Here is a 26,402-nt window from a genome sequence, read left to right as displayed (position 1 = left end):
TCTTGAAATTTGTCCTTAAAATTTAATTTTTAAAAATTAAAGCCAAAAATAAGATGTTTGAAGTTTTATTTAAATTCATAGAAGATTTACTAAAATACAGTTTTATTATTCACCTTGCTGTAATTAACACAACACTGTTAATCAACTATACACCAATAAAAAAATTTTTAAACTACCAAGCTGTTTATAAAGAAAAAAATACAGTTTTAAATGCTAATCAAATAAGGAAAAAAAGTAAAAATGATAGATCCATATTTCTAACTTTGAACTAACCTGAACCTGGTTGGCACTGGTCCGTGCAGAGAAATTAACATAAAAAGGAAAGTACAGGTCTTTTTCCAAGTGATTCATCAGCTTATCCTTCACATACACAGATTTTCCTGTACCCGTTGGACCCACAAAAAGTAGTGGCCTTAATGAAACAATTAACATATCATCAGAAGGAGAAAAAGTCAGAATACATTTATTTCAACTAGAGAAGGCTGGAGTTAGTTGAAAACATAAATAATAATCAAATCATCTTCACCCAAAAACTCACATTTTAACTTATCATTGTCATTTCATAAAAGACGGATAAAAGTAACAACTAGCACACATTTTTGCTTACTTTCAAAACTTAAATAGTAACACTATTATTTGGACAGGTGTAACATTGTTATATGCTAAAACAAGTAGTCACATGCTTAACTTTTCAGAAAAAAAAAAAAATAAAGCCAGCGTTTGTCTCCTCAGAAAGTGCTAGCTATATTTGTACTTTTTAAATCGAGATACAGGTGAGTGTGGAATATTAGGATGATGACAAAGAGAGAGGTTGAAGCTGTTGTGCAGTTATCTCAATACCACAAGGTTTCTGGTAAGAAAGTAAATGGCAGTGAATTCTAAAAAGCAACAGCTGTATCTACCCGTCAATAGCATTTTTGAATCAAGTCAGTGTTACTAACTGAAAATACCCATCTAAAAGCAAACTCTAAGGAATTCTCTATTCTAATAGCTTCAAGTAGGGTTTCTCATTTTTGAGTAGTCTGAACTAATTTAAAGGGAAAAAACTCCTGAGTTTATGTTCACAGAAACCTGGAGAACTCCAGTTTGAGACATACTGAAATAAAAATTAAATACCATCACTTTTAAGTGATAACTTGGCACCACACACTACATGAAGACAAACACAAAGCCTGGCATTAAAACTGAACAGCGGTATTCAGTATGCAAAAAGTAATCTGTATGACCAAAATTATGATAATATTAATTTTAAAAATTATCATTGAAGTATAAACATGAAATCAATGCTACAAACAAAAAAACAGATCATTTAGAATTATAGTGATGCCTGAGAATTCATCTACACTTTCCAGTCTGAGTAACACTCAGTGTTCCGAAAAACTACTTATTAAAATAATTTACGAAATAAAAAACCTTTCTTAACTTAGGGTCCATGAGCCAAACTGAAGAAATTCTTACAGTATTCAGAACTTAGAGGACATAAAGGCTGTATCTTTACTTTCACTACCCTTCACGAAAATGGAGCAACTTATAATAGTACCTGTGTGCTTGTCATCAACAGACATTACAGATGTTATACTAAATATAATTGTTAGATATCTCAAAAGTATCACTTACGCCTATTACTTCTTCAAAATTATGATCCATCATCAGACTCACTGCTAGATCTTATTATTTAACATGTTAATAAAGAAGCACACATATTACAACTGGAATTCAAATTTTTCAATATGTTAATAAATGTATTTTAATATGTGGTTTCCTTTATATCCTATGTTTTTACTTATTCATTTGAAAGCACTATTCTGACAACTGGTTCATGGAACAAAAGAATTCCTATACTAGTAACTCCTGAGAATTGACAAATACGTAACATGCCTAAAGTAAAAGTGCAAGTCGCTCAGTTGTATCCCACTCTTTGCAACCCCATGGACTATACAGTTCATGGAATTCTCCAGGCCAGAATACTGGAGTGGGTAGCCTATCCCTTCTCCAGCAGATCTTTCCGACCCAGGAATCAAACTGGGGTCTCTGCATTGCAGGTGGATTCTTTACCAGCTGAGCTACCAAGGAAGCCCAACATGTCTAAGGAAGACTTTAATCAGTTCAGTTCAGTTGTTCAGTCGTATCTGACTCTTTGTGACCCCATGGACTGCAGCACACCAGGCTTCCCTGTCCATCACCAACTCCTGGAGCTTGCTCCAACTCATGTCCACTGAATCGGTGATGTCATCCAACCATCTCATCCTCTGTCATCCCCTTCTCTTCCTGCCTCCAATCTTTCCCAGCATTAGGGTCTTTTCAAATGAGTCAGCTCTTTGCATCAGGTGGCCAAAGTATTGGAGTTTCAAGCTCCAGCACCAGTCCTTCCAATGAATATTGAGGACTGATTTCCTTTAAGATTGACTGGTTCGATCTCCCTGCAGTCCAAGGGACTCTCAAGAGTCTTCTCCAACACCACAGGTCAAAAGCATCAATTCTTTGGTGCTGTTAATATTTTAAGATTTTAATATTAGCCTCTAAATGTAAAAATGCAACCATGGGACAAAATAGGGACAAAATAATGTTTCTATTTCATTCATAAAGTTGACGGTTGGTCCATAAAGAAGACTGAGTGCCAAAGAATTGATGCTTTTGAATTATGGTCCAAGGGACTGCAAGGAGACAGACCAGTCAACCTGAAGGAAATCAACCCTGAATAGTCATTGGAAGGACTGTTGATGAAGCTGAACCTCCAATATTTAGGCCACCTGATGCAAAGAGATGACTCATTGAAAAAGACTCTGATGCTGGAAAAGATTAAAGGCAAAGGAGGAGGAGGTAGCAGAAGATGAGATGGTTAGATAGCATCACTGATTCAATGGACATGAATCTGAGCAAACTCTGGAAGATAGTGGAGGACAGAGGAGCTTGGTGTGGTACAGTCCATGGGTCACCAAGAGTTGGACACAACTTAGCAACTGAACAACTATGCTCCCTCATAAGCTATTTTTCTTTCTTTTTTTTTAAATAACACAAGATAAAACTGTCATAAATTTCACTCAGAAACAGGTTCTTCATCAAAAACAAACAAATCATGACATTCATGCATATTATGTAAGCTTGTCTAACTCAAACATTATAAAATTAACGATAAATTATGCCAATGTTTTAAGAGAAACATAACTGTGAAAGTGTTATTAAGGAAATTGGTATGGATACGCCTATGGTATGTGCTAGGCTGTTCATCTTTTTTGATGTGCTCTTCTGATTTAAGTCTGAGTCTTTTATGTTCATCTTAAATGATGAAGAACCGGCACAGGACATATTTGAATAATGCCAAACGAGAGAATCATTGTTAGTCTGATTCCTAAGGAGAATGGTGAGCCTGTGAGTAGAATGGTTTTTTAAGAGTAACATTGTAACTGACTTTTAGTCCACAATTACAAATAAGAGAAATAAAATATGGCTTATGAGGCAACAAAGTAGGATGGCAAAGATTTGGAGCCAGTGACAGGAAGTCTGGATTTCAGATTTATAAGAGTATCAGATGTCACTATGGAAATGTTGGTGGGTAGCTCAGTGTCTCAGTTATCTGAAAATGGATTCTGAAGTTCACTTAAAAAATCCTACGATCCTATAAGAAAGGTACTGCAATATTCAAAATGCATGTTATAACAGTTTCTTACTTTGCATAGGTAATACTCAAATCCATTAGAAATGTATATCTAATTGTATCCATGGTAGGGACTATGATATCTTGAATCTTGACACGTTTATTTCCTAAACTAATACTTTTAATTAGTTCATTCCAGTGGATCCAGCGACCTCGGTTTTTCAACTATAAGAGAACATAAGTTTCAAAATATTATAACCATACACTTGCTATCTAACAGGCTCTTTTTAACATAGTTATCATCAATGGTTTTTAAAACTTTATTTAGTCTTTTCCTCCTTTTTATTGTGAAATATTAGATTCATCCAAAATAATGTATACAATGTATTTAATTCATGAAGCAGACTGACAAGCACCCATGAATCCACCATCCAATGTAAGAAATACACGTTTAGTTTTAGTTTTCCTTTTCAACGATAACCTGAAGAACTTAATGAAACCTAGTTATCACAAATTCAACATATATAAAATTTCAGATATTTTTGCCTCTATGTCCTCTTAACACTCTAATTTTTCCAAAATGCCTTGAAGATGTCCTTGTGCATATATCAAGAATTGATCTGACAGCCACTCTGATGTGGCTGAAGTTACAATTAATAGGACTTTGGCTTGATGTTTTCATATTTTAAAGCAAATGGGCAATAATCTCAAGAGAAACAAAATATCAAATAAACTCATTATATTTGTTTCTCTAAAATTATTCTGTTTGGCATACTGATCCAGGCTGATATCCAGCCAGGACATATTAGAAAGGCTGAACCAACTGACACATGATTGAACTTCTGAACCATGGGCTGAAGATCTGCTGTCTTAACACTCTGAGTGATCCTGATTAGGGAATCCACGCTCCCCCACTCAGATATCTTCCTCTCCAGGTTGTCCTGCACTTCCCTGGAGGTCCTAAATGTCTCTCACCGACTTCTCACCTTTCATCAAGCAACAAAAGAGTTAACACCTGGCAAAAAAGGAGGTCTCTTAGGCCCTGTTCCAGGGCTATGGCAAGCATCTAAGAATTTTTAAATATTTTCTAACAAATTGTATATGTATATGTATCTGGATTGTGGTAATTTTGCAAGTTTGAGTGAACGATTCTTTAGTAATCCATGTTCTTAATTTCTGAGGTTTTATCTTTTATTTTTATCAAAGCTATAGATGCACGTATTTTAGAGTCCAAGTTTACAAGGTTAAGGAAAAAGAGCAGTTTCCCGGTTATTTTCTCCTCTCCAACAGCCACTTACCTTTGCCTCTTTCAGCTAGATATTGTGATATTTACCTTCAACTGTTTTTTTTTTTTTTTTTTTACATGCAACTCTTAAAGAATATGCTTGGGTTATCATCTCTTGATTTTTTAGTTTTAAACGTTATTTCCTTGACTTCTCACTGTGACTAATGTGAATGAAACTATCTTTCCGGTCTTCTTCTTAAAATTCCGTGTTAGCATGGTTTTAGAGAGACCTTTCTTCACTGGCAATCAGGAGAGTTGGGTTCAAGTCCCAGCTGTGCTACCCAGTAGCCTTTCTAGATTTGCTTTTTCATCTACAGACTTTGAGATTCAGGTAAAATTGTAATAAGGCTCTATCAGACCTTATGGCTTTGTGAAGTAAAATCTGCATGAATCAATTACGTAAATTCTAGCTGTTTAAAATAATCTTTTTGTGAATTCTTTTTTAAATAAGAGAAAACAGATTTAACATAAATCTGAAATTATAAAATATACTTCAAGCAAGTGGATCTATACTGTCCACAAGTTATCAGTACATTAGTCGCTCAGTCGTGTCCGACTCTTTGCGACCCTGTGTGCTGTAGCCCGCCAGGCTCCTCTGTCCATGGGATTTTCCAGGCAAGAATACTGGAGTGGGTTGCCATTTCCTTCTAGGGGGGATCTTCCCAACCCAGGAATTGAACCCAGGTCTCCTGTATTGCAGGCAGATTCTTTACTCTCTGAGCCATTGGGAAAGCCCAGAAGTTATAGGAGGAGAAACGAAAGAGAAGGGACTAAAATGCTAACCACAGGAGTCAGTAACTCTAGGATGGGAACCCAGTTTTGACCACTGATCTAAGACTTTGTGTTCTATGGTTTATCATAACAAGCGTCTTACATCATACCTCATACATGTAGTCATAGACTAGGCCTTTTTCATCAAAGTTGCATTCCCATTTACCCACAGATTCAGGTATTGGGTTGTTTTCATCTTTTCCCGTTAGGGCTATTCGTATGAAAACATCAAAAACGATGCGACCATCTGTATCACAGCTTCCTCCAATGGACCATATCAAAGAAAATATAAAGCAAGCCTGTTTGTTTAAAAAGGAAAAAGTTTAATTTAAACTAATTATTTAAAAGAGACTTTTAACAGATTGAAATTTAATATATTGAGTTCTACTTAACCTACTTGGAAAAAATTAGATTTACAAATAATGTGGAATGGAGCACATCTCAGTCACATAAAAAATCATTCCTCTGGCAATATTTAAAATGCTGTCTAAATTTAAAATGCTCATGACAAATGACCTAGGGGTTTCTCTTTTAGTGGGTTTATCTTCAAATATATTCCTTCTGGTTAAAATGATAAATGTACAAGAATATTTACTGCAGCACTGTTTGTGGTAGCAAAATATCTGAAGCAACACAAATAGAGATCAACTTAACTGGAATAAGCTACATACAGTGGAATATGTATAGCTGTTTAGGGGGAAAAAGGTACCACAATACCCATATGGAAAGATCTCCAAAATATATAGTGAGAAAAAATGTAAATCAGAATGCATAGTATGTTAACATGTATAAAAAATGTGTGTGTGTGTGTTAGTTGTAGTCGTGTCTGACTCTTTGTGTCCCCATGGACTGTAGCCCACCAGGCTCCTCTGTTCATGGAATTCTCCAGGCAAGAATACTGGAGTGGATAGCCATTCCTTTCTCTAGGGGATTTTCCTGACCCAGGGATCTGACCTGGGTCTCTTGCATTGCAGGCAGACTATTTACCATCTGAGCTACTGTAAAAGAGGGTATGTATCAAGTATCTCTAGCAGGTTACATGAGGCGCTGGTAATAGTGGTTGCCTGAAGGGTGGCTGGGGGACTGGTATGGATGGAAAACCTACTTTTGTCTTGATTTTTGCTCTAGGTACATGCCTTCTCTAGATAGAGAAGTGTATCAAATATGTTTTAAGAGAAAATTTTCTGTGGCAACAAAGTAAAGGGAAAACAATGAGAGGGAAGTGCTATTATCAGAGTAGAAGAGTAGACAGATTGCATAGAGGAAGTTAAGGAATCTGAGAAAAGGTGGTGGACAGGAAAGTGGCATAGATCAGGGGAGAGAATAGAACACCTCTTTCGTTTGGCTTCTGGAGAGCCTGATTCTCTGGCATTCTCTGATAGGCATTAACTAACCCAGACCACTGACTCCTTCCTACCTATATGCTCTCCGAATTCTGCCTGCAATGCGCCACCCAGCTGGTTGGATGCCTGCTCCTAGTCTTTTGTAGTCACTCTGTTACAGCTTACACTCTAGCTTAACATTGAGACAAGATCAATTTACCTAAAGTCCATATTGGTTTAATATTAAGTCACTCCATTGTTTATCAAATTGTGATCTTTCATAAATAATAGGGCATTTTTATTTATTCTGATGTATTTAACTTTCTCTAAATTGTCTTATAAATTAGAATATCAGATCAGGGCAACTTTAACGTCTTCTGGTATTCTTTTGGTGCTCACCAAAAAATAGCTCTGGGTCTTGTAATGTCTTTCTCAAGACAAGCAACATTTGCCAGAGGCACTTTTTATTCTATAACTTAAAAAACACAATAAATATAAAACCAACCATAATCCAAATACGAATGTGCTTGCTGGTAGGATCATTCTCTACCACGTTACAGAGCAGTACTTCAAAGAGGCGTGTGAGAGAGACAACCACATTGCTATCGCTTGTTGGAATCAGTTCCTTCAAAGTGAAAAGAATAAGATACTTTACTTTCATCTTATATACATAATGAAAGAAAATAAGTGTTTCACTTAAAAAAAATACCTTTCACAGTCTCTATAAAAGTTAAAGAATTTAAATTGTAGGAATGATAAAAATCTCTCAAATATTTTAATCTAGCATAATACATTACACAATTGTGTGAAACATATTCCTATTTTGAATTCTCTGAAAAATGAAAATTAGTAAGAGAATAAACAGTGCTCTAGAGATAGTAGAAATGAAGCTTATAACAGTTATTTATTCATCTATTTATTCAACAAACATTTATCAAAAATACAATCTACCTGTATATCAAGCTAGGAGACATGAAAATAAAACAAATGATCTCTGGCAAGAAGTGATATTGAAATTAAAGACAACATACTAATGGTCCAGAGGTATATGAAAAGTCAGTTAACCTCACTAATCAATAAGGAAATGCAAATCAAAACCACAATGATATATCACCTCACACCTGTTAGGATGGACATTATCAAAAAGATAAAAGATAACTAGTGTTAGCGAGAATGTGGAGAAAAACAATCCGTGTGCACTGGCTGTGGGAAGGTAAATTAGTCCAGTCATTATTAGTGTAAAGGTATGCAGGGTCCTCAAAAAACTAAAAATAGAATTACTGTATGATCCAGCAATCCCCCTTCTAGGTATACACTCAAAGGAAATAAAATAAGTTCCTTAAGGAGATATCTGCGCTCCCATATTCACTGAAGCATTATTCACAGCAGCCAAGATATGGAAACACCTAACTGTCCACTGGCAGATGAATGGATAAAGATATTGTGGTACATATGTAATGGAATAATATTCATTCTTAAAAAAGAAAATCCTGCCATTTGCAACAACATAGACAAAACTTGAGGACACTATGCTAAGAGAAATAAGCCAGATACAGAAAGGAAAAAACTGCATGATCTCACTTATATGCATGATCTAAAAGTTGAATACATAAAAAGAAGCAGAGTAAAACAGAGGTAACAAGTGGGGAGGAGGTGGGAGAAATGGGGAGATGGGCGAACAGTACAAAGTTATAGTTATGCAGGATGAATAAGTCTAGAGATCTAATGGACAGCATGATAACTACAGTTAGTAATACTGTACAATTTGTATCAATACTGAAGATTTGCTAAGAGATAGATTTAGGTGTTCTCATCACACACACACACACACACACACACACACACACATACACACATATGTGTTAACTATTTGAGGAGATATGGTAATTATCCTGACTGTGATAATCATTTCACTCTCCAGGCAAGAGTACGGGAGTGGGTAACCATTCCCTTCTCCAGGGGATCTTCCCGATCCAGGAATCAAACCAGGGTCTCCTGAATTACAGGAGGATTCTTTACCAGCTGAGTTACGAGGGAAGCCCATTCATTTCATTACATATATGTATATCAAATCATCTTGTACACTTTAAGCATACATATTAAAATTAAAAACAAGTAAATGCCGATGGACAAATGCATGCACATGAATACAGACACATACACACAGAGAGACACATGAGTACAAGGATAACTAGGGAAATGTAAATAAGATCAGTAGATGTTATCAATGTCAATATCCTTGTTGTGATATAATAATACAGTCTTGCAAAATGTTGCCATGGGGGAAAATCAGGTGAAGTGTATATGGGATCTCTCTGTATTATTTCTTACAACTACATATGAATCATGGATGGTCATAATCAATCTTTTGATTTTTTTTAAAGTGGATATTATATGTCTAAGTAGAAAAGATTTATTTATCCTACCATTCTGACTTTAAACTTAGTCAAGTTGAATGGAAAGTAAAGAAATTAGAGTAGATAAGAGAATTATAATGTTACCTTGCACTTTTTCTTACGGAGGTTTAAAGTGGGCTCTATTAACCAGTCAAAAAGTCCTCTCAGAAGAGCTTGGTGATCTGGTTCCTGCAGAGGTCCTTTCAGTGAATTCAACCATGAAGACACAAGTGGTTTCCATCCCAACTGTGAGGGCTCCAAATAAATCATGCCACAGCGGCTTACAGTGGCAGGCTAGAGGAAAAAAAACAAATTTTCATCTTCCAATCTGCTAGTTATTAAAGAATTGTTTGCATCACTTATAAGGTCCTTCATGATCTGGCTCCTGTCTTCCTCCATAGCATCACATACACTAGATGAAACTATCTGCAGTTACTGATCCCCAGATATGTCATGGCTCCAAGTCTTTTCAAGACATCTTGTCATGATTTGGAGTGCCAAGCCCCAACCAATCTCCACGGAAAAGTCTTACCCCTCAAAACCAGATCAAACACTCAAACATTTTCCCACATCCTCTTCCTCTACCCATTCCTCGCTTGGGCACTTGCCCCCTCCATATCCTTAGAGCACTAACATGTACCTCTATATCAGGATACACACACACACATATATATTATATATTAGTATGCTTCTCATCCTCTCTAAATGAGCATACACTGTCTTATTCATCTTTGTATTTTTTGCGCCTAACTCATTTTCTGACACATAGTAAAAATGACTTATTCCTGAAACTAACACAACACTGTAAATCAACTACACTCCAATAATTTAAGACTTAATAAAGAAACAAACAATACATAAAAAAAAGACTTATGACCCAGTGAACAGATGAATAAACTACTATTATATCAAATTATAAACTTACTGAGGCCTGGGAAAGGTCCATTGCTTCAAAGATGAGGCTCATTTGAGGGGACATCTGAATGATTTCTCCACTCATAAGGCAAAGCTGAAAGCAACAATTTTTCAAAAGTTTATTTTAAAAAATCTCAAACTTCTCAGAAGTTTATTCTATTTATTAAAGTACCTCTTAGGATATAATAGGATAAGTCTTAGGATGGAAGCCAGAAAATCTTAAATCTAAATTCTAAGTCTAGCTCTGTCCTCTCTCATATAAGGAGGGGAGACAGGAACTACATGATATATTGAAAAAACTATAAAATCCTATACTAATGTCAGTTTTTGTTATTAAAAAATTACATGAAATACCACAGATTTTATAGTTGTAAGACTTTTTTATTAATAAAAAAGAAATAGAAAAAATAGAGAATACTATGAATATTCATATACTTATCTTCTAGAGTTAACCAATGGTAACATTTTGCCATATTTGCTTTGTCTTTTTAAAAAGTATTTTAAAGATCATTACAAATATCACATTTCACATCCAAATAAGTCAATATTAATCTTTTAAAATAAGGACTTCCCTGTATAACCACAATAACATTATCACATCTAACACAATTACCAATAATTCCTTAATATCATCTAATACTCAGCCAATACTCAAATATTCTCAGTTGTATCAGGAATGTCTTTTCAACTGATTTATTCAGATCAAAATTCAATCAACGACCATGCATTGGATTTGCAGTCTCCTCTGGGTCTCTTTTAATCTAAAACATTCCTCTTTAATCAAATACGTAAAAAACTGAATTTATCAACTGTGTCTTTTCTGCCAAATAACTATCTTATTATTATTAAAGCTATTCTATTTTCTCAATCTCCTTGGCTTCCACGTTTGTAATTGTCATTAACTTCTAATAATGTCTCCTATCTATACAGCTCTCTCACTCGTTGACTCCTACTAAATTTGCTCTTCATTTTCACAGAGATTTTCATTCCCCTGTTGTTTTCACTTCTTTCATTAGGTAGCTTCTCTTCTATGATCCAGCATTTCTAGCATTCTCCTGTCAGTATACTTAAAGTTTTTCTGTATTTCCAGTCTAGCCACCTGAGCTACACCCACATCTAAAGTGCTTGACTGGTAGAGAAAATCTCACAGAGGCAGACCTTGGCACTAAACTTAGAATTCATGGTCTTCAAGTCTATCAGGTTCTCCGTAACACCCAGATATGCTTCTTCGTTTTCCTAGGCAGCTCTCTTTTCCATTTTTCTTGATGGCTAATTTAAACCTTCCCCTTTCTCGTGTGTACAAAGAACCACCGTCTACCGCTTCACGAAGAAAAAAATAAATCGCCAAAAGGATTTGCCAAATCTTCCAAGACGTCGGCAATTCAGGTTGCCGCGGTGTCGGGGGCCACACCCGGGCTTCCTGCCTCTCCCACCCCAGCCAGCCTGTGGCCACCGGGCCCCTTTGGCCCCATCCAGAGGCCGGGGGCAGCCCTGGGCTGCCAGCGCGATGTCGCCAGTCGAACCACGGTGGTTTGCACCCCAGCCACATTACTACCCCGAACTCCCTCCCAGCCCCCGGCCCCACCCACCTTCCTTCCCTCCTCGACCTGGCGCAGAGCCATCCCCCTGCCTCTGTCTGGCTGTCTCTCCTCCCCTTTCTTTCTCAAACAGACATCTTTGTACCGCAGCCCCCAGGACCCCTGCGCCCCTCCCCAGACCATGGACTGTTCCGCAGGCCACTGATGCTGCCCGCAGTGAGGGGGCCGAGACGGCAGCGCTATCAAGGTACCAAGAGACAGGTTCGCCTTCCTGTGACTGGGGGAACCCCAGATCTAATGAGAAGATGTCAGCAACTCAGGTTTCCTGGCCGTCCCATACAGACTATATTGCCAAGTACAACTTTCACGCGCTACCAAGAAAGACCCTCCCTTTGGCAAAGAAGACGTGCTCACCAAGTGGCCGTCACCAAGGACCCCAACTGGTACAAAGCCAAGAACAAGGTGAGCCACAAGGGCATCGCCCCAGCCAACTACGTCCAGAAGCCGGAGGGCGTGAAGGCAGAGGCATGGAACTCAGCTTCGCCGCCTGGTTCCACGGCCAGACCGCGCGGAGCAGGCGGAGCGGCCGCTGTGACCACCAGACAGGCCCGTCCTGGTGCGGGAGACCGCCGGCTAGGCCGGGGACGCCAGCGCATCCTGGACCAAGCCAGCAAACTCAGCACCCACGAGGACCTCAGGCAGCTGGAGGAGCACTGCACGTCAGATCAGACGGCCAGGCCAAACGTCACGGAGGGCACCGAGGCGCTGAAGGGCCTGAAGGGCCTGAAGCTGGTGCAGGCCACTGGGAACGGAGAGTGTGGAGGCATGATGCTGGGCAACTACCGAGGGAACGAACAAAGTCGCCGTTAAGAAGGACGCTCCCGTCCGGCCCTTCCTGGCTGAAGCCTCGGTCCCGACGCAACTTCAGCGGACACCTGTGCAGCTTCTGGGCCTGACCCGAGAGGAGGAGGCTGGCCTACATCGTCGCCGAGAACACGGCTGAGGGGGCCTTGGGGACTACGGGCGATGGCTCAGTCGGTACCGGGAGGAGACTGTCTCCTCCGTTCTTCCTAGACGTCAGCGCGGCCGTGGGACGCCTGGCGGTGCTGGTGTCTGAGGGACCAACCACGTGGCCCGGGGCAGCGGCTCTGGCCTCAGCGAGGAGGCCTCCAGCACCCAGGGCACCCGCAAGCTGCCGGTCCAGGGGGAGGCGCCCGAGGCCCTGACAGAGAGGAAGTTCTCCACCGAGTAGCACGCGTGGCGTTTCGAGATCCTTCTCTGGGAAATCCACTCTTCCGGGCGAGTGTCTTACCCAAGAATCCACCCCTGAAGGACGTCGCCCCGCGGCTGGAAAGGGCTACCAGACGGACAGTCGCCCCCGACGGCCACCCGGACGCCCTCGCACGGCCCTCCTCCCCGCATTTCCGAGGGCGGCGGGAGCGCATCAAACCCACGAGCTGCACCTGGGGCTGCCGGCCTCTGCTGGGGCCCAGACCTGCGGGGGCTGAGCCCAGAGAGACCGCACAGCTGGCGCCCCCGCTCGCTGGGCCCAAACCCGAACTGAACCCAGCAGCAGGCCACTGGGCCTCTTTCCTGTGGCTCCCGGAGACCCCGCCGAGGCCCCGCACCTTCTCTCAGGGACCCACCAGTGGGGCTTTGGGAGCCCGGCCCCGGACCAAGAAGGGAGGAGGCTGAGGCGCAGGGGGCAGACGCCCTAGCCCTACCGTGGTCAGGCTCCCCCTAGCCTCCCATCTCTCGCCTTCTTACGGTTTTATTCCTTTCTTTTCTTTTGAGATTTTTTTTCCCCGTGTTTTTTTATTATTTTTCAAGATAAGGAGAAAGAAAGTACCCAGCAAATAGGCGTTTATGAGACGTTTGAGTCTTATTTTTCCTCTTCTGCCTATGAGGGTTGGGGAGACTAGGCCCGTCTTTACGGATCCATCACCCCAGCCTCGTTCCTTGCCCCACGTTCTGTGTCCAGGTCGCCTCTGTAGCCCCACGTCTGCCCTTGACCAAGTGCACGGTTGGCATGCTCCACATGCAAACGGTTGGTCAGGGGCTGGGAGTCACTGCAACTGCCACCCACCTACTGCCTTGTGAGATGGAATCCTAATATATCACTCCATGAGGACATCAAGAAAAAAACAATTTGCCTTCAAAAATTTCCACTATTAAAGCCACACATTCACCTTTCCTGCTCCCCTCTCATCTGATATGAAACAATCCTTCCACCAGGCTCTGAGTCCTTCACTTCAGTTCAGTCGCTCAGTCGTGTCTGACTTTGCAACCCCATGGACTGCAGCACACCAGGCCTCCCTGCCCATCACCAACTCCCAGAGTTTATGCAAACTCACGTCCATTGAGTCGGTGATGCCATCCAACCATCTCATCCTCTGTTGTCCCCTTCTCCTGCTGCCTTCAATCTTTCCCAGCATCAGGATCTTTTCAAATGAGTCAACTGTTCGCGTCAGGTGGCCAAAGTATTGGAGTTTCAGCTTCAACATCAGTCCTTCCAATGAACACCCAGGACTGATCTCCTTTAGGATGGACTGGTTGGATCTCCTTGCAGTCCAAGGGACTCTCAAGAGTTCAAGAGCATTAATTCTTCAGCACTCAGCTTTCTTTATAGTCCAACTCTCACATCCATACATGACTACTGGAAAAACCATAGCCTTGCCTAGATGGACTTTTGTTGACAAAGTAATGTCTCTGCTTTTTAATATGCTGTCTAGGTTGGTCATAACTTTCCTTCCAAGGAGTAAGAGTCTTTTAATTTCATGGCTGCAGTCACCACCTGCAGTGATTTTGGAGCCCCCAAAATAAAGTCAGCCACTGTTTCCATTGTTTCCCCATCTATTTGCCATGAAGTGATGGGACTGGATGCCATGATCTTAGTTTTCTGAATGTTGAGCTTTAAGCCAACTTTTTCACTCTTCTCTTTCACTTTCATCCAGAGGCTCTTTAGTGCTTCACTTTCTGCCATAAGGATGGTATCATCTGCATATCTGAGATTATTGATATTTCTCCTGGCAATCTTGATTCCAGCTTGTGCTGCATCCAGTCCAGCGTTTCTTATGGTGTACTTTGCACATAAGTTAAGTAAAAAGGGTGACAATATACAACTTGAATGTACTCCTTTCCCGATTTGGACCCAGTCTGTTGTTCCATGTCCAGTTCTAACCATTGCTTTCCTGACCTGCATACAGATTTCTCAAGAGGCAGGTCAGGAGGTCTGGTATTCCCATCTTTTGAAGAATTTCCCACAGTTTCTTGTGATCCACACAGTCAAAGGCTTTGGCATAGTCAATAAAGCAGAAATAGATGTTTTTCTGGAACTCTCTTGCTTTTTCAATGATTCAGCAGATGTTGGAAATTTGATCTCTGGTTCCTCTGCCTTTTCTAAAACCAGCTTGAACATCTGGAACTTCACAGTTCACGTATTGCTGAAGCCTGGCTTGGAGAATTTTGGGCATTACTTTATTAGCGTGTGAGATGAGTGCAGTTGTGCAATAGTTTGAGCATTCTTTGGCATTGCCTTTCTTAGGGATTGGAATGAAAACTGACCTTTTCCAGTTCTGTGGCCGCTGTTGAGTTTTCCAAATTTGCTGGCATATTGAGTGTAGCACTTTTATAGCATCATTTTTTAGGATTTGAAATAGCTCAACTGGAATTCCATCATCTCCACTAGCTTTGTTTGTAGTGATGCTTCCTAAGGCCCACTTGACTTCACATTCCAGGATATCTGGCTCTAGGTGAGTAAGCACACCATCGTGATTATCTGGGTCATGAAGATCTTTTTTGTACAGTTCTTCTGTGTATTCTTGCCATCTCTTCTTAATATCTTCTGCTTCTGTTTGGTCCATACCATTTCTGTCCTTTATAGAGCCCATATTTGCATGAAATGTTCCCTTGGTATCTCTAATTTTCTTGAAGAGATCTCTAGTCTTTCCCATTCTATAGTCTTCCTCTATTTCTTTGCACTGATCACCGAGGAAGGCTTTCTTATCTCTCCTTGCTATTCTTTGGAACTCTGCATTCAAATGGATATGTCTTTCCTTTTCTCCTTTGCTTTTAGCTTCTCTTCTTTTCACAGCTATTTGTAAGGCCTCCTTAGACAGCCATTTTGCTTTTTTGCATTCCTTTTTCTTGGGGATGGTCTTGATCCCTGTCTCCTGTACATCAGGCACTCTTATCAGATTAGTCCCTTAAGTCTATTTCTCACTTCCACTGTATAATCATAAGGGTTAGATTGGTTATGAATGGCCTAGTGGTTTTCCCTACTTTCTTCCATTTAAGTCTGAATTTGGTAATAAGGAGTTCACGATCTGGGCCACAGTCAGCTCCCGGTCTTATTTTTGCTGACTGTATAGAGTTTCTCCATCTTTGGCTGCAAAGAATATAATCAATCTGATTTTGGTATTGACCATCTGGTGATGTCCATGTGTAGAGTCTTCTCTTGTGTTGTTGGAAGAGGGTGTTTGCTATAACCAGTGCATTCTCTTGGCAAAACTCTATTAACCTTTGCCCTGCTTCATTCTGTACTCCCAAGGCCAAGTTTGCCTGTTACTCCAGGTGTTTCTTGACTTCCTACTTTTGCATTCCATTCCCCTATAATGAAAAGGACATCTTTTTGGGGCGTTAATTCTGAAAGGTCTTGCAGGTCTTCATAGAACTGTTCAACTTCAGCTTCTTCAGCATTACTGGTCCGGGCATAGACTTAGATTACTGTGATATTGAGTGGTTTGCCTTGGAAACGAACAGAGATCATTCTGTCGTTTTTGAGATTGCATACAAGTACTGCATTTCAGACTCTTTTGTTGATTATGATGGCTCCTCCATTTCTTCTAAGGGATTCCTGCCCACAGTAGTAGAAATAATGGTCATCTAAGTTAAATTCACCCATTCCAGTCCATTTTAGTCCTCTGATCCCTAAAATGTCGACATTCACTCTTGCCATCTCCTGTTTGACCATTTCCAATTTGCCTTGATTCATAGACCTAATGTTCCAGGTTCCTATGCAATATTGCTCTTTATAGCATCAGACCTTGCTTCTATCACCAGTCACATCCACAACTGGGTGTTGTTTTTGCTTTGGCTCCATCTCTTCATTCTTTCTGGAGTTATTTCTCCACTGATCTCCAGTGGCATATTAGGCACCTATCCACCTGGGGAGTTCATCTTTCAGTGTCCTATCTTTTTGCCTTTTCATTCTGTTCACGGGGTTCTCAAGGCAAGAATACTGAAGTGGTTTGCCATTCCCTTCTCCAGTGGACCACATTTTGTCAGAACTCTCCACCGTGACCCATCCATCTTGGGTGGCCCTACATGGCATAGCTTAGTTTCACTGAGTTAGACAAGGCTGTGGTCTGTGTGATTAGATTGGTTAGTTTTCTGTGATTGTGGTTTCAGTCTGTCTGCCCTCTGATGCCCTCTCTCAGTGCATACCGTCTTAGTGGGGTTTCTCTTACCTTAGACTTGACTAAACTGATTAACCCTGTCTTCTGAATCATCACTATTTCTTGTCTGTTTGCTTTCCCCCTTAGTCCAATCAATATGACTGAATAATGAAAAAAAAAATAAACAACTAACCACTTATGATAAAGTACTGGAGTATATGTTTGAATGTTAATTAAACTAGTTTGCTTACTTAGTAGTATAATTATTTCATTTAGATATAAAAATAAATTGTGGTATATTGATACAGTAGAATACTAATACAGATATTAAAAGAATAATAAAGAAATAAAATGGAACTACAATATTAATATCATAGGTTGTTGTATTGACCAAAAGAAAGAAAACATTATATGGTATGATTCTATTTACATGAAGTTCAAGAACTGGCAAAACTAGTTTATCACAGCACAAGTTAGAATAATGATTGTGCCTTTGGGAAGACGTACAGATTGCATAGGGACTTAAGTGAACCTTGTAGGAAACAATAAATTTAAGGTATTTTTATTTATAATTTGGTCATCTGGGTGTATGTGTATGTAAAAAAATACATAAGACTCTAAACTTTGGTATGCATTTTATACTTTACATATGTTATCTCTCAGTTAAAATAAATATAAGACTTCCATTTTCTTATTTTTTTAAATCTCACAGGTTCTAAGGTTATGTACCACATATAAGCACTGAAGCAGTCTATGTTTTCAAAAAAGAAGGGTTTTTGTTTTCTTCTGAAATACTAAATTTCTATAAGAAACCTTAAGAGTATAGTCACATAACTTATTATCACATTACTATACCTTCCTGCTAATGCAGTAATTTTAATATACTTGTATTTTAATTTAAAAAAAAACTAAGCAAAGAATTTACCACAGCATAGTTTTCATTGAAAAGATAACATAAACTTTTTCAATTTGCGGCATCCTTCATTTTAAATATTGGGATTTAGTTGTTGGACATATAACATGCTTAAGCATGTCTGTATCTGCTTTGTTTTTTTTAATTGTGGTAAAAAAAAAATAACATAAATTTACCATGTTAACCATTTTAGGTTTGCAGCTCAGTAGCGTTAAGTATACTCATACTGTGCATCTGTTTTGCTTTTAATCATGATGGTTTACCTTTTTATTATCATCCAGTACTGTGTTCATGCTCTCTATCCACAAAGTGTCAATGGGACCATCAAACACAACCCATTTCCGGTCAGGTGTTTCTGATAAGGCAAATTCTCTAAAAGTGTTAGCCACAATGCCATCAGTCCACTGAGGAGGAAAAAAGGAAGAGTTGGAAAGCTTCCTTTAAAAAAACTATAAAGTGATAACATAAAAATATTTCAAATGTCTTGGCTTAATGTGCATTGTCAATAAGAGTAGAGAATGTTTCTACTGTGGATTACCTCGTGGGACACTGGGTCAAATTGTCCAAAAAGTTGGCCCATAGTAATGGATTTGGGGTTTACAGTCCTATAAATGACTTTTTCTTCCTCTCCATAGCCACGTTCATTCATAAGAGTTAGAGTATCAGCCAGCATATGCAGAACTTTTGTTTTAGCAGCAAAAGGCTCTCCTACTAACATAAAACTATGAAGGAAAAGGTCATTATACAATAAGATTCTCAAAAATAATGGTAAGTTAAATTTTTTACCTATATACTTGTATATAAACTTTCACCTTATGATAATTACTACATATAATTTTTGAAATTATATTACTTTGTCTTGGATATAAGGTGGTTACATTTAACTGACCTCTAAATCAAGTTCTCAATATTAAAACCTTTATCTACAAAAGAGAATAAAAATTTTCCAAATGATGAAAAAAAAAATTTCCAAATGAAAATGGAAACAACTGCATACTTAAGAAAAAAAAAATTAATGACTTGAGGTTTCCTAAGCAGGGAGGTGGAGAGGATTCACTTTTCCTCATTTTCACTGACTACAGTGCTCTTTGCCAAATACTCTGAATCTCCTCTCTGCTGGAACATAGTAGCGTTCCTTGCTCTCTTTCAGGACTACTAGGTGACTAAGGAATAATAAATGGAAATGATGAGTGTTACTTGGTAGAGGAGAGATAATTGCCCATAAGGGACCCTACAGAGCTCTCTCTTTTCCCTCTAGCAAGCTGTGACCCACAATGTTGAGACGGTGGCTGCTCCAACAGCCTGGGACCTGAATAATTATGATGAGCAGAACCTCCAAGTTAAATTATACTGAAAACAGTATGATTGAGAAATACACCTTTGTTCTCAAGTCACTAAGATTTGGGTACAGATTGTTTCTCTGGAATAACCTAGTCCGTTCTTACTGATAGAAATTGGTACCTAGAAGGGAGAAAGGTATTCTTGCCATGATAAAAAAAAAAAAAAAAGAGAGAGAGAGAGACTAAAATAAGGGGCACTGGCTTAGAGGCTAAGTTGTGGGTGGCAAATTAACTGTTAACAGAGGCTAAAGGATTGGGAATTAATGCTATGCTGTGGAAAATTCTGAAAGAGATGGGAATACCAGACCACCCGACCTGCCTCTTGAGAAACCTGTATGCAGGTCAGGAAGCAACAGTTAGAACTGGGCATGGAACAACAGACTGGTTCCATATAGGAAAAGGAGTACGTCAAGGTTGTATATTGTCACCCTGCTTATTTAACTTATATGCAGAGTACATCATGAGACACGCTGGACTGGATGAAGCACAAGCTGGAATCAAGATTGCTGGGAGAAATATCCATAACCTCAGATATGCAGATGATACCACCCTTATGGCAGAAAGTGAAGAAGAACTAAAGAGCCTCTTGATGAAAGTGAATGAGGAGAGTGAAAAAGTTGGCTTAAAGCTCAACATTCAGAAAACTAAGATCATGACATCCAGTCCCATCACTTCATGGCAAATAGATGGGGAAACAATGGAAACAGTGGCTGACTTTATTTTGGGGGTTCCAAAATCACTGCAGGTGGTGACTGCAGCCATGAAATTAAAAGACGCTTGCTCCTTGGAAGGAAAGTTATGACCAACCTAGACAGCATATTAAAAAGCAGAGACATTACTTTGCCAACAAAGGTCCGTCTAGTCAAACCTGTTTTTCCAGTAGTCATGTATGGATGTGAGAGTTGGACTATAAGGAAAGCTGAGCGCCAAAGAATTGATGCTTTTGAACTGTGGTGTTGGAGAAGATTCTTGAGAGTCCCTTGTACTGCAAGGAGATCCAACCAATCCATCCTAAAGGAGATCAGTCCTGGGTGTTCATTGGAAGGACTGATGTTGAAGCTAAAACTCCAATACTTTGGCCACCTGATGCAAAGAGTTGACTCATTGGAAAAGACCCTGATGCTGGGAAAGATTGAGGGCAGGAGCAGGGGATGACAGAGGATGAGACGGTTGGATGGCATCATCGACTCAATGGACATGAGTTTGCATAAACTCTGGGAGTTGATGATGGACAGGGAGGCCTGGCATGCTGCGTTCATGAGGTTGCAAAGAGTCGGACATGACTGAGGGACTGATCAAACATTTGGTAAATTTATTCCTTGAGATAATCTGGGAGATAGATGATAAATCTATTGAAATTGTGGTTTTAGGGGGAAAAGATAGTAAACAGAGAATTATTAGTATATATTGGTGGCTAAGGGATGCATTTAACAAGGAACTACAAAAAGAAATGAGCTCAGGAAAATATGGCCACTTTGCAAGCAGGAATGAAAGTAGAGAAAGCTGAGAAATAGAGACTTGAGATGATTCATGAATGAGGTGATTTATTCTCATCTGCAATCAGTAAGAGATAAGTTGAGAAAAATCTTTGAACAACAAAGATCAACTTAGCCTAGTATATAAGTTGAGAAAATCTTTGAACAACAAAGATCAGCTTAGCCTAGTAGCAAAGACCAAATCAAGAGCAGGGCCACTGTATCACTTCATTATAAGATATGCAAGGTTAATATGGTTCCCAGCAATCATTTCCAGATGGTGAAATAATTAGGGAAAACAGATTAAGGATATGGGCCTACCAACTAAGCCAGATAGGTTCAAGGATACTACAAGGACGTTTAGAAAGGTGTGACTTAATAAGGACTACTCTGGTGGTTCCTGGCACACCTGGAATCAAATGGAAAAAAAGTTTATTAAGTTTCTGAGAGAGTTAACTGACAAAGAAATCATGAGTCTAGGCTAAAACACAATGTGAATGTTTAAGATGTAAAAAAGACTCTTAGTTACTGAATGCATGAGGGTTGACTGTACTAATTCCCTCTATTTTTACATATGTTTGAAAATTTATATAATACAAAGAGCTTAAAAAAAAAACCTGCCTTTAAAAAATCATGACCTTTGAGACATCAACTTTGTATAGGTAGAGAGCCAGCTGAAAACATTTTTCAGCTCTCAAGGAAATTTTCTCTATTATCCACCTCACATGTGACCAGGGAAGAAAATGAAGAGGGGAGACCCCTCACAAGGTTGAACCAAAGTCCACAGAGGACAGGTTCCTGGAAAACCCCTCTTGGGTAGCAACGTCAAACAGAAGTATACCCAGGTTTTATGGGGATCTCAGTTTATACAATTGGTAGGGGAGGCTGTCTCAGGAGGGGGGAAAAAAAAAAAAAATATATATATATATATATAATTATGAATATAAAATGGCCAGAGCCACTTAATGATACCCTTTACAATAAATTATGTATAAAATGACTCTGACTCCCTGGAAGGGCCTGTACAAACTACTGAGGTACTTTCACAGTCAGTCTGGCTCTGGAATTAGGGTCCAAAAGCCCTGCTGAATTTCAGAACTGCTACTGACAAGTACCGGCTTTGTCTCTTCAGTTTCTGAATGTGAGTATTTGCTCTGGTAATCATGTTCTGGTAAACCCACTATTATAATGCTGGATGTGTGCAGGGCAGATAACTTGTTTTTCTATTTTTAGATCTCTGGAGCAAGAGAAACAGCTTTCAAATCTGATACACAGACTATCACATATCATCTAGAGATTCTAGACTTTGAGTCTGGTTCCTTGGTTGGAACTTTCGGGTTGCCTCCTTGGGAGAGTAAAAGTGTATTTAATGTTCATGAAGTAGAACAAATAACGTATTTGATGATCAAAGGGGCAAATTGTGGAGGGTCATTAGTGCTACATCACTGAATGAGCACTCCTTTCCAATCTTCTTTGGACATGTAGCGTGAGAGAAATACAGCATTGTTTTTAAGTCACTGGAATGGAGATTGGTTGGGGTAGAGTGGGGATGGAGGGTTGCTCCCTACTGCACCTAGGAAAATTTGCTGACTCTTTGGTTTATAAATTTTAGTTGTTTTAATAGTTTAACTTAAAAAAATAACAGCTAACTATGGCATCTAACTATCTATAATCTTACCCGTGTCTAACGATCATCATCTCATATGTCTGAATCATTTTTTCAAGAAAAAATTTAACAGGCTGAAGATTATGTACTTTGCAGGCTTCATGAGCACATTCTAAAAATTCCTAAAATAAAAGAAAAATGGAATGCATTTCTACAAAATGCTATTGTAAATCATATCATTCATGTCTTATAAACATAAATTTTTCAAGAAATAATAAAATTGTGTCTTCTTACATTTGTAAACTATTTCTTAAACCTTTTTTTTTTTAACTTAAGAAAGGAAGAAATGGAATTAAAATACTTTAAAAAATTAGTGTTTCCCATTATAAGTTATCAGTGATCATGGCACCATAGCATTGGGTGTATGCTGCATGAAAACAACTTGTCTTATTAGTTTTTCCAGAACTCCACTTTTGATTAGGATATAGAAGGACATGCTAAACAATCCTTCACACTATGGTAAATAGAAACACACAGAGGTTACAAAAATCATAAAAACTGTAAACACACAGGAGCATTTTGGATACACAAAAGTCTAAAGGAACTAAATTTCAGAAATGGCAAACCATTCCAATATTCCTGCCTAGAAAATAACACTGACAGAGAAGCCTGCTGGGCTACAGTCCAAGGGGTTGCAACAAGTTGCTCAGTTGGCCACAACTGAGCAACCGAACATTGAGTACAAGCCTAAAGGAACTAAATTTCAGAAAGGGATGAGCCTTTCACACAGACCAGCTGCTAGTTTTACTTCTAGAAGCAAGTAAAGACAGGTAGGCATTGGACTGACCTGCTATACTGCAGAGGGAGTTTGCTGAAGTAAGGAGAAATTGACAGTATTTTAATGACTGTGTAGGCTCCTGTGACATATAAATCTGGAGGAGTTTCAAACATAAAGCTGGTTTTTCCACTGCGTGTGCTTTTGCTGAGTGTGAAGTGACACAAGAAATCAAGGGCTTAGCTACAAGCCCCCACAGAAAGAGATCTTCTTAGTCTTCGGAATGCTAGAGGAAGGAACCTATCAGAGACTAGGACAACTCTCACTCTAAAGACATTTGAAATCAGAGATAAACTAATGATCGATACTTGTGCAACGAGACTCTGGCTCAGGTCAACTCCTGGTTGAAAAGATCAGCAGCTCAACCTAGCTATCTTACAAAGAAAAAAACATGGTTTCCTACAGAAAAATACAACCAGTTCACCCTCTTATTTTCTACTCAATTTTTAACAGACATAAGAAAAAACAGCTGTTGATCAGCAGGGGGGAAAAAACATAGTAAATAAAATAACTCACAGATGACTCAGATGTTGTAATTAGCTGACAAAAAAATAAAATGACTTTTATAAATGTATAAAAGAACATAGACAATATTACAAAAATAGATGAAAAGATGAAGAATTTAAGCAAAGAAATGAGACCTCTTAATAAAATCAAAGTGGATAAAATAAAGCTGAAAAAAATAAAGTAGATAAAATTAGCAGTTCATTGGAGAGGCTTATTGGTAGACCGAACAAAACCAAAGAAAGGATCATGAATCTTAAAGACAAGTCAATAAAAGTATCCAAACTAAAGCACAGATAATAAAAACAATGAAAAACAAAACAGAAACAGATCATAAGAGACATGTGAGACAATATAAAATGGTCAGAAATATTAATTCATGTAACTGGAGCCCCAGAAGGACAGGGGAGAGAAAACTGGGTAGAAAAAATACTTTAAAAGATAATAAGAATTTTCTGGAGAAAGAAAGTAATACACAGATAGCAGAAGTGCAGCAAATACCAAGCAGGATAAGTATAAAATAAACAAAATTTGGCACAGAGTCAAGAACGGAAACAGAGAAAACATTTAAAACAACCAGAGGAGAAAGAACACAGGACATTCAGCAGACACAAATAAGGAAAAATAGTGGACTTCTAACCACAACAATTCCCCTGGGACCTGGCCCAACCCTAGACCTGAGCGGACTCAGCTCCCATCGCAGACTGGGGTGGGATTGAGGCTGCTCAGGAGGCCGTGCCAGCAAACGAGCCCCGCTTCCATCAGAACTTGGCGGGGGTGCCCCCTGAATGAAACCACCACCGAGGATACAGGTGGGCCCTTTCCACCTAAGCCGAGCCTCAAGCCGCCAAAGGACGGTGAAGAGGCGCGCCTGGAAGAGCTCCAAGAGGCGTAGGGCTCCAGGGCTCCCGGGGCTGTGGTCCCTGATTACAGCCAGCTTGCTTACAGTCGCCCCAACAACTGACACTCAGGACCCTCGGCATAACACTTTTGCAGGGCTTGGGGTTTGACTGAGGTGGTCGGGAGGAGGCGAAAGGGTAGAGGAAGGGGGCAGAGGTAAAGAGACACAAGCCCATGGGCACCTTCCACTCTCCTTGACAACCCAGGAAGGATGGCCCAGTGAACATAGTGGTGCATGGAGAAGTGCTGCCGCCTTGTGGACATCTTCTGGAACTGCAACGAGAAGACTGATGGCAGAGTACTTAAAGGTTCACAGGAATGGGGATGCAGATGACCTTCCCCACCAAGAAAGGTCCATGGCGGCACCTAATGGAAACCTAACTCAAAATACAGCCGACTCTCCACATGCATATTTCAACAGCCACATTTTATTCATAGTCTTTGTCACAGAGAAAAATCATCTGAAACGAAAATGCTTAGGATCTCTGAGGAGGAGAAAGACCCCAAGACAAAGACACCCAGGGATCCTCTGGCAGCAATCATTACAAAATCAACACTTCAAAAAAGGCTCCCTGGGTCTGGGGAGTGGGGTGGGGGAATAGGGAACTCTCCAGTGCTGAGGTGGGACTATAAACTGGCAATAGTCACTCTGGAGAATAGTCTGGATGTTCATTTAAGAAAAGAAAAACGGAGCTACCAAAGATAGTGTATCTCTTCCTGGAAGGATACCCAGAGAAAAGCATCCTTGCAAAAGTCACAGGCACTGTATTGGTCGTGTCTGCATTATTTACAATAGCCAAGGCAGAGGAATGACCCAAGTGTGAGGACAGATGAACAGAGAAAGAAGGCATGCCACCCATACCAGTGGACAGTGACTCAGCCCCAAACACAATGAAATCATGCTGTTTTAAGCAACTCACTGGGCCAGGAGAGGCTCACACTAAGCCCAGTGAGGCAGACAGAACACAAGTATGACTGATTTCACTTACAGGTGATAGCTAAAACATGATTGAAACCCAGCAGTGTCCCACACAAAAATCAGGCTCACAGGCTTGCACATGAAACATACCACTGCCAAGGCATAGATGGGGAGGTTGGCAGGGGGACGCAGGGAGCAGGATCAATGAGGAGGCCCCAAACTACTGGAAATGCACATAAAAATATATCATAGCCGAAGACCCACAGAAGAGCCCAGGAAATTTGACTCAACACTGCAATACCATCATGGGATGAGAATCTGCAAAACTATAGGTACAGGCCTATGTAGAAGTGAATCAGGGAGCTGAAGAACTCAAACAAAGAGAACGATGCATGTCAACTCCACTGCAATAGAATATCCAAAACAGAAAAGAAAGTAAATGAAACAGTCATAAGAGCAAAAAATGTCTACTCTATTCTCCTGGACCCGAGTCACCTAGGCTGGCTTCTTATCCTTAGACCTGAGTAGACTCGGCTCCCAAAGCATGAGTGGTGTGAGTTTGAGGCTGCTCAGGAGGTCGTGCCAGCAAATGATTCCCACTTCTATCAGAAGTGCCGGGTCCCCTCAAATAAAACCACTGCTTCGGCATGCAGGTGGGCCCTTCTCAAGTCAGCCAAGACTCGTGCCTCCAA

At 39.9% G+C, this 26,402-nt stretch overlaps 1 protein-coding gene and 1 pseudogene across 1 annotated transcript in view; one reads left to right on the top strand and one right to left on the bottom strand.

The window, feature by feature from the left end:
- Window positions 1-26,402, bottom strand: part of DNAH12 (dynein axonemal heavy chain 12) — a 172,584-nt gene that overhangs the window by 75,498 nt on the left and 70,684 nt on the right. The window contains exons 29-37 of the mRNA XM_061129188.1: window positions 22,625-22,734; window positions 18,670-18,853; window positions 18,395-18,535; window positions 10,295-10,378; window positions 9,475-9,663; window positions 7,479-7,598; window positions 5,762-5,950; window positions 3,669-3,820; window positions 274-412 (exon numbers count right to left, since the gene is read on the bottom strand). Coding sequence (XP_060985171.1) covers window positions 274-412; window positions 3,669-3,820; window positions 5,762-5,950; window positions 7,479-7,598; window positions 9,475-9,663; window positions 10,295-10,378; window positions 18,395-18,535; window positions 18,670-18,853; window positions 22,625-22,734 — 1,308 coding nt within the window. The remainder of the gene's footprint in view (window positions 1-273; window positions 413-3,668; window positions 3,821-5,761; window positions 5,951-7,478; window positions 7,599-9,474; window positions 9,664-10,294; window positions 10,379-18,394; window positions 18,536-18,669; window positions 18,854-22,624; window positions 22,735-26,402) is intronic.
- LOC133046166 (tyrosine-protein kinase CSK-like) lies at window positions 12,128-13,517 on the top strand (annotated as a pseudogene).

This window comes from Dama dama, chromosome 24, assembly GCF_033118175.1.
Source record: "Dama dama isolate Ldn47 chromosome 24, ASM3311817v1, whole genome shotgun sequence".
In the NCBI taxonomy this organism is placed as follows: Eukaryota; Metazoa; Chordata; class Mammalia; order Artiodactyla; family Cervidae; genus Dama; species Dama dama.
This window is presented reverse-complemented; position numbering and strand designations above follow the sequence as displayed.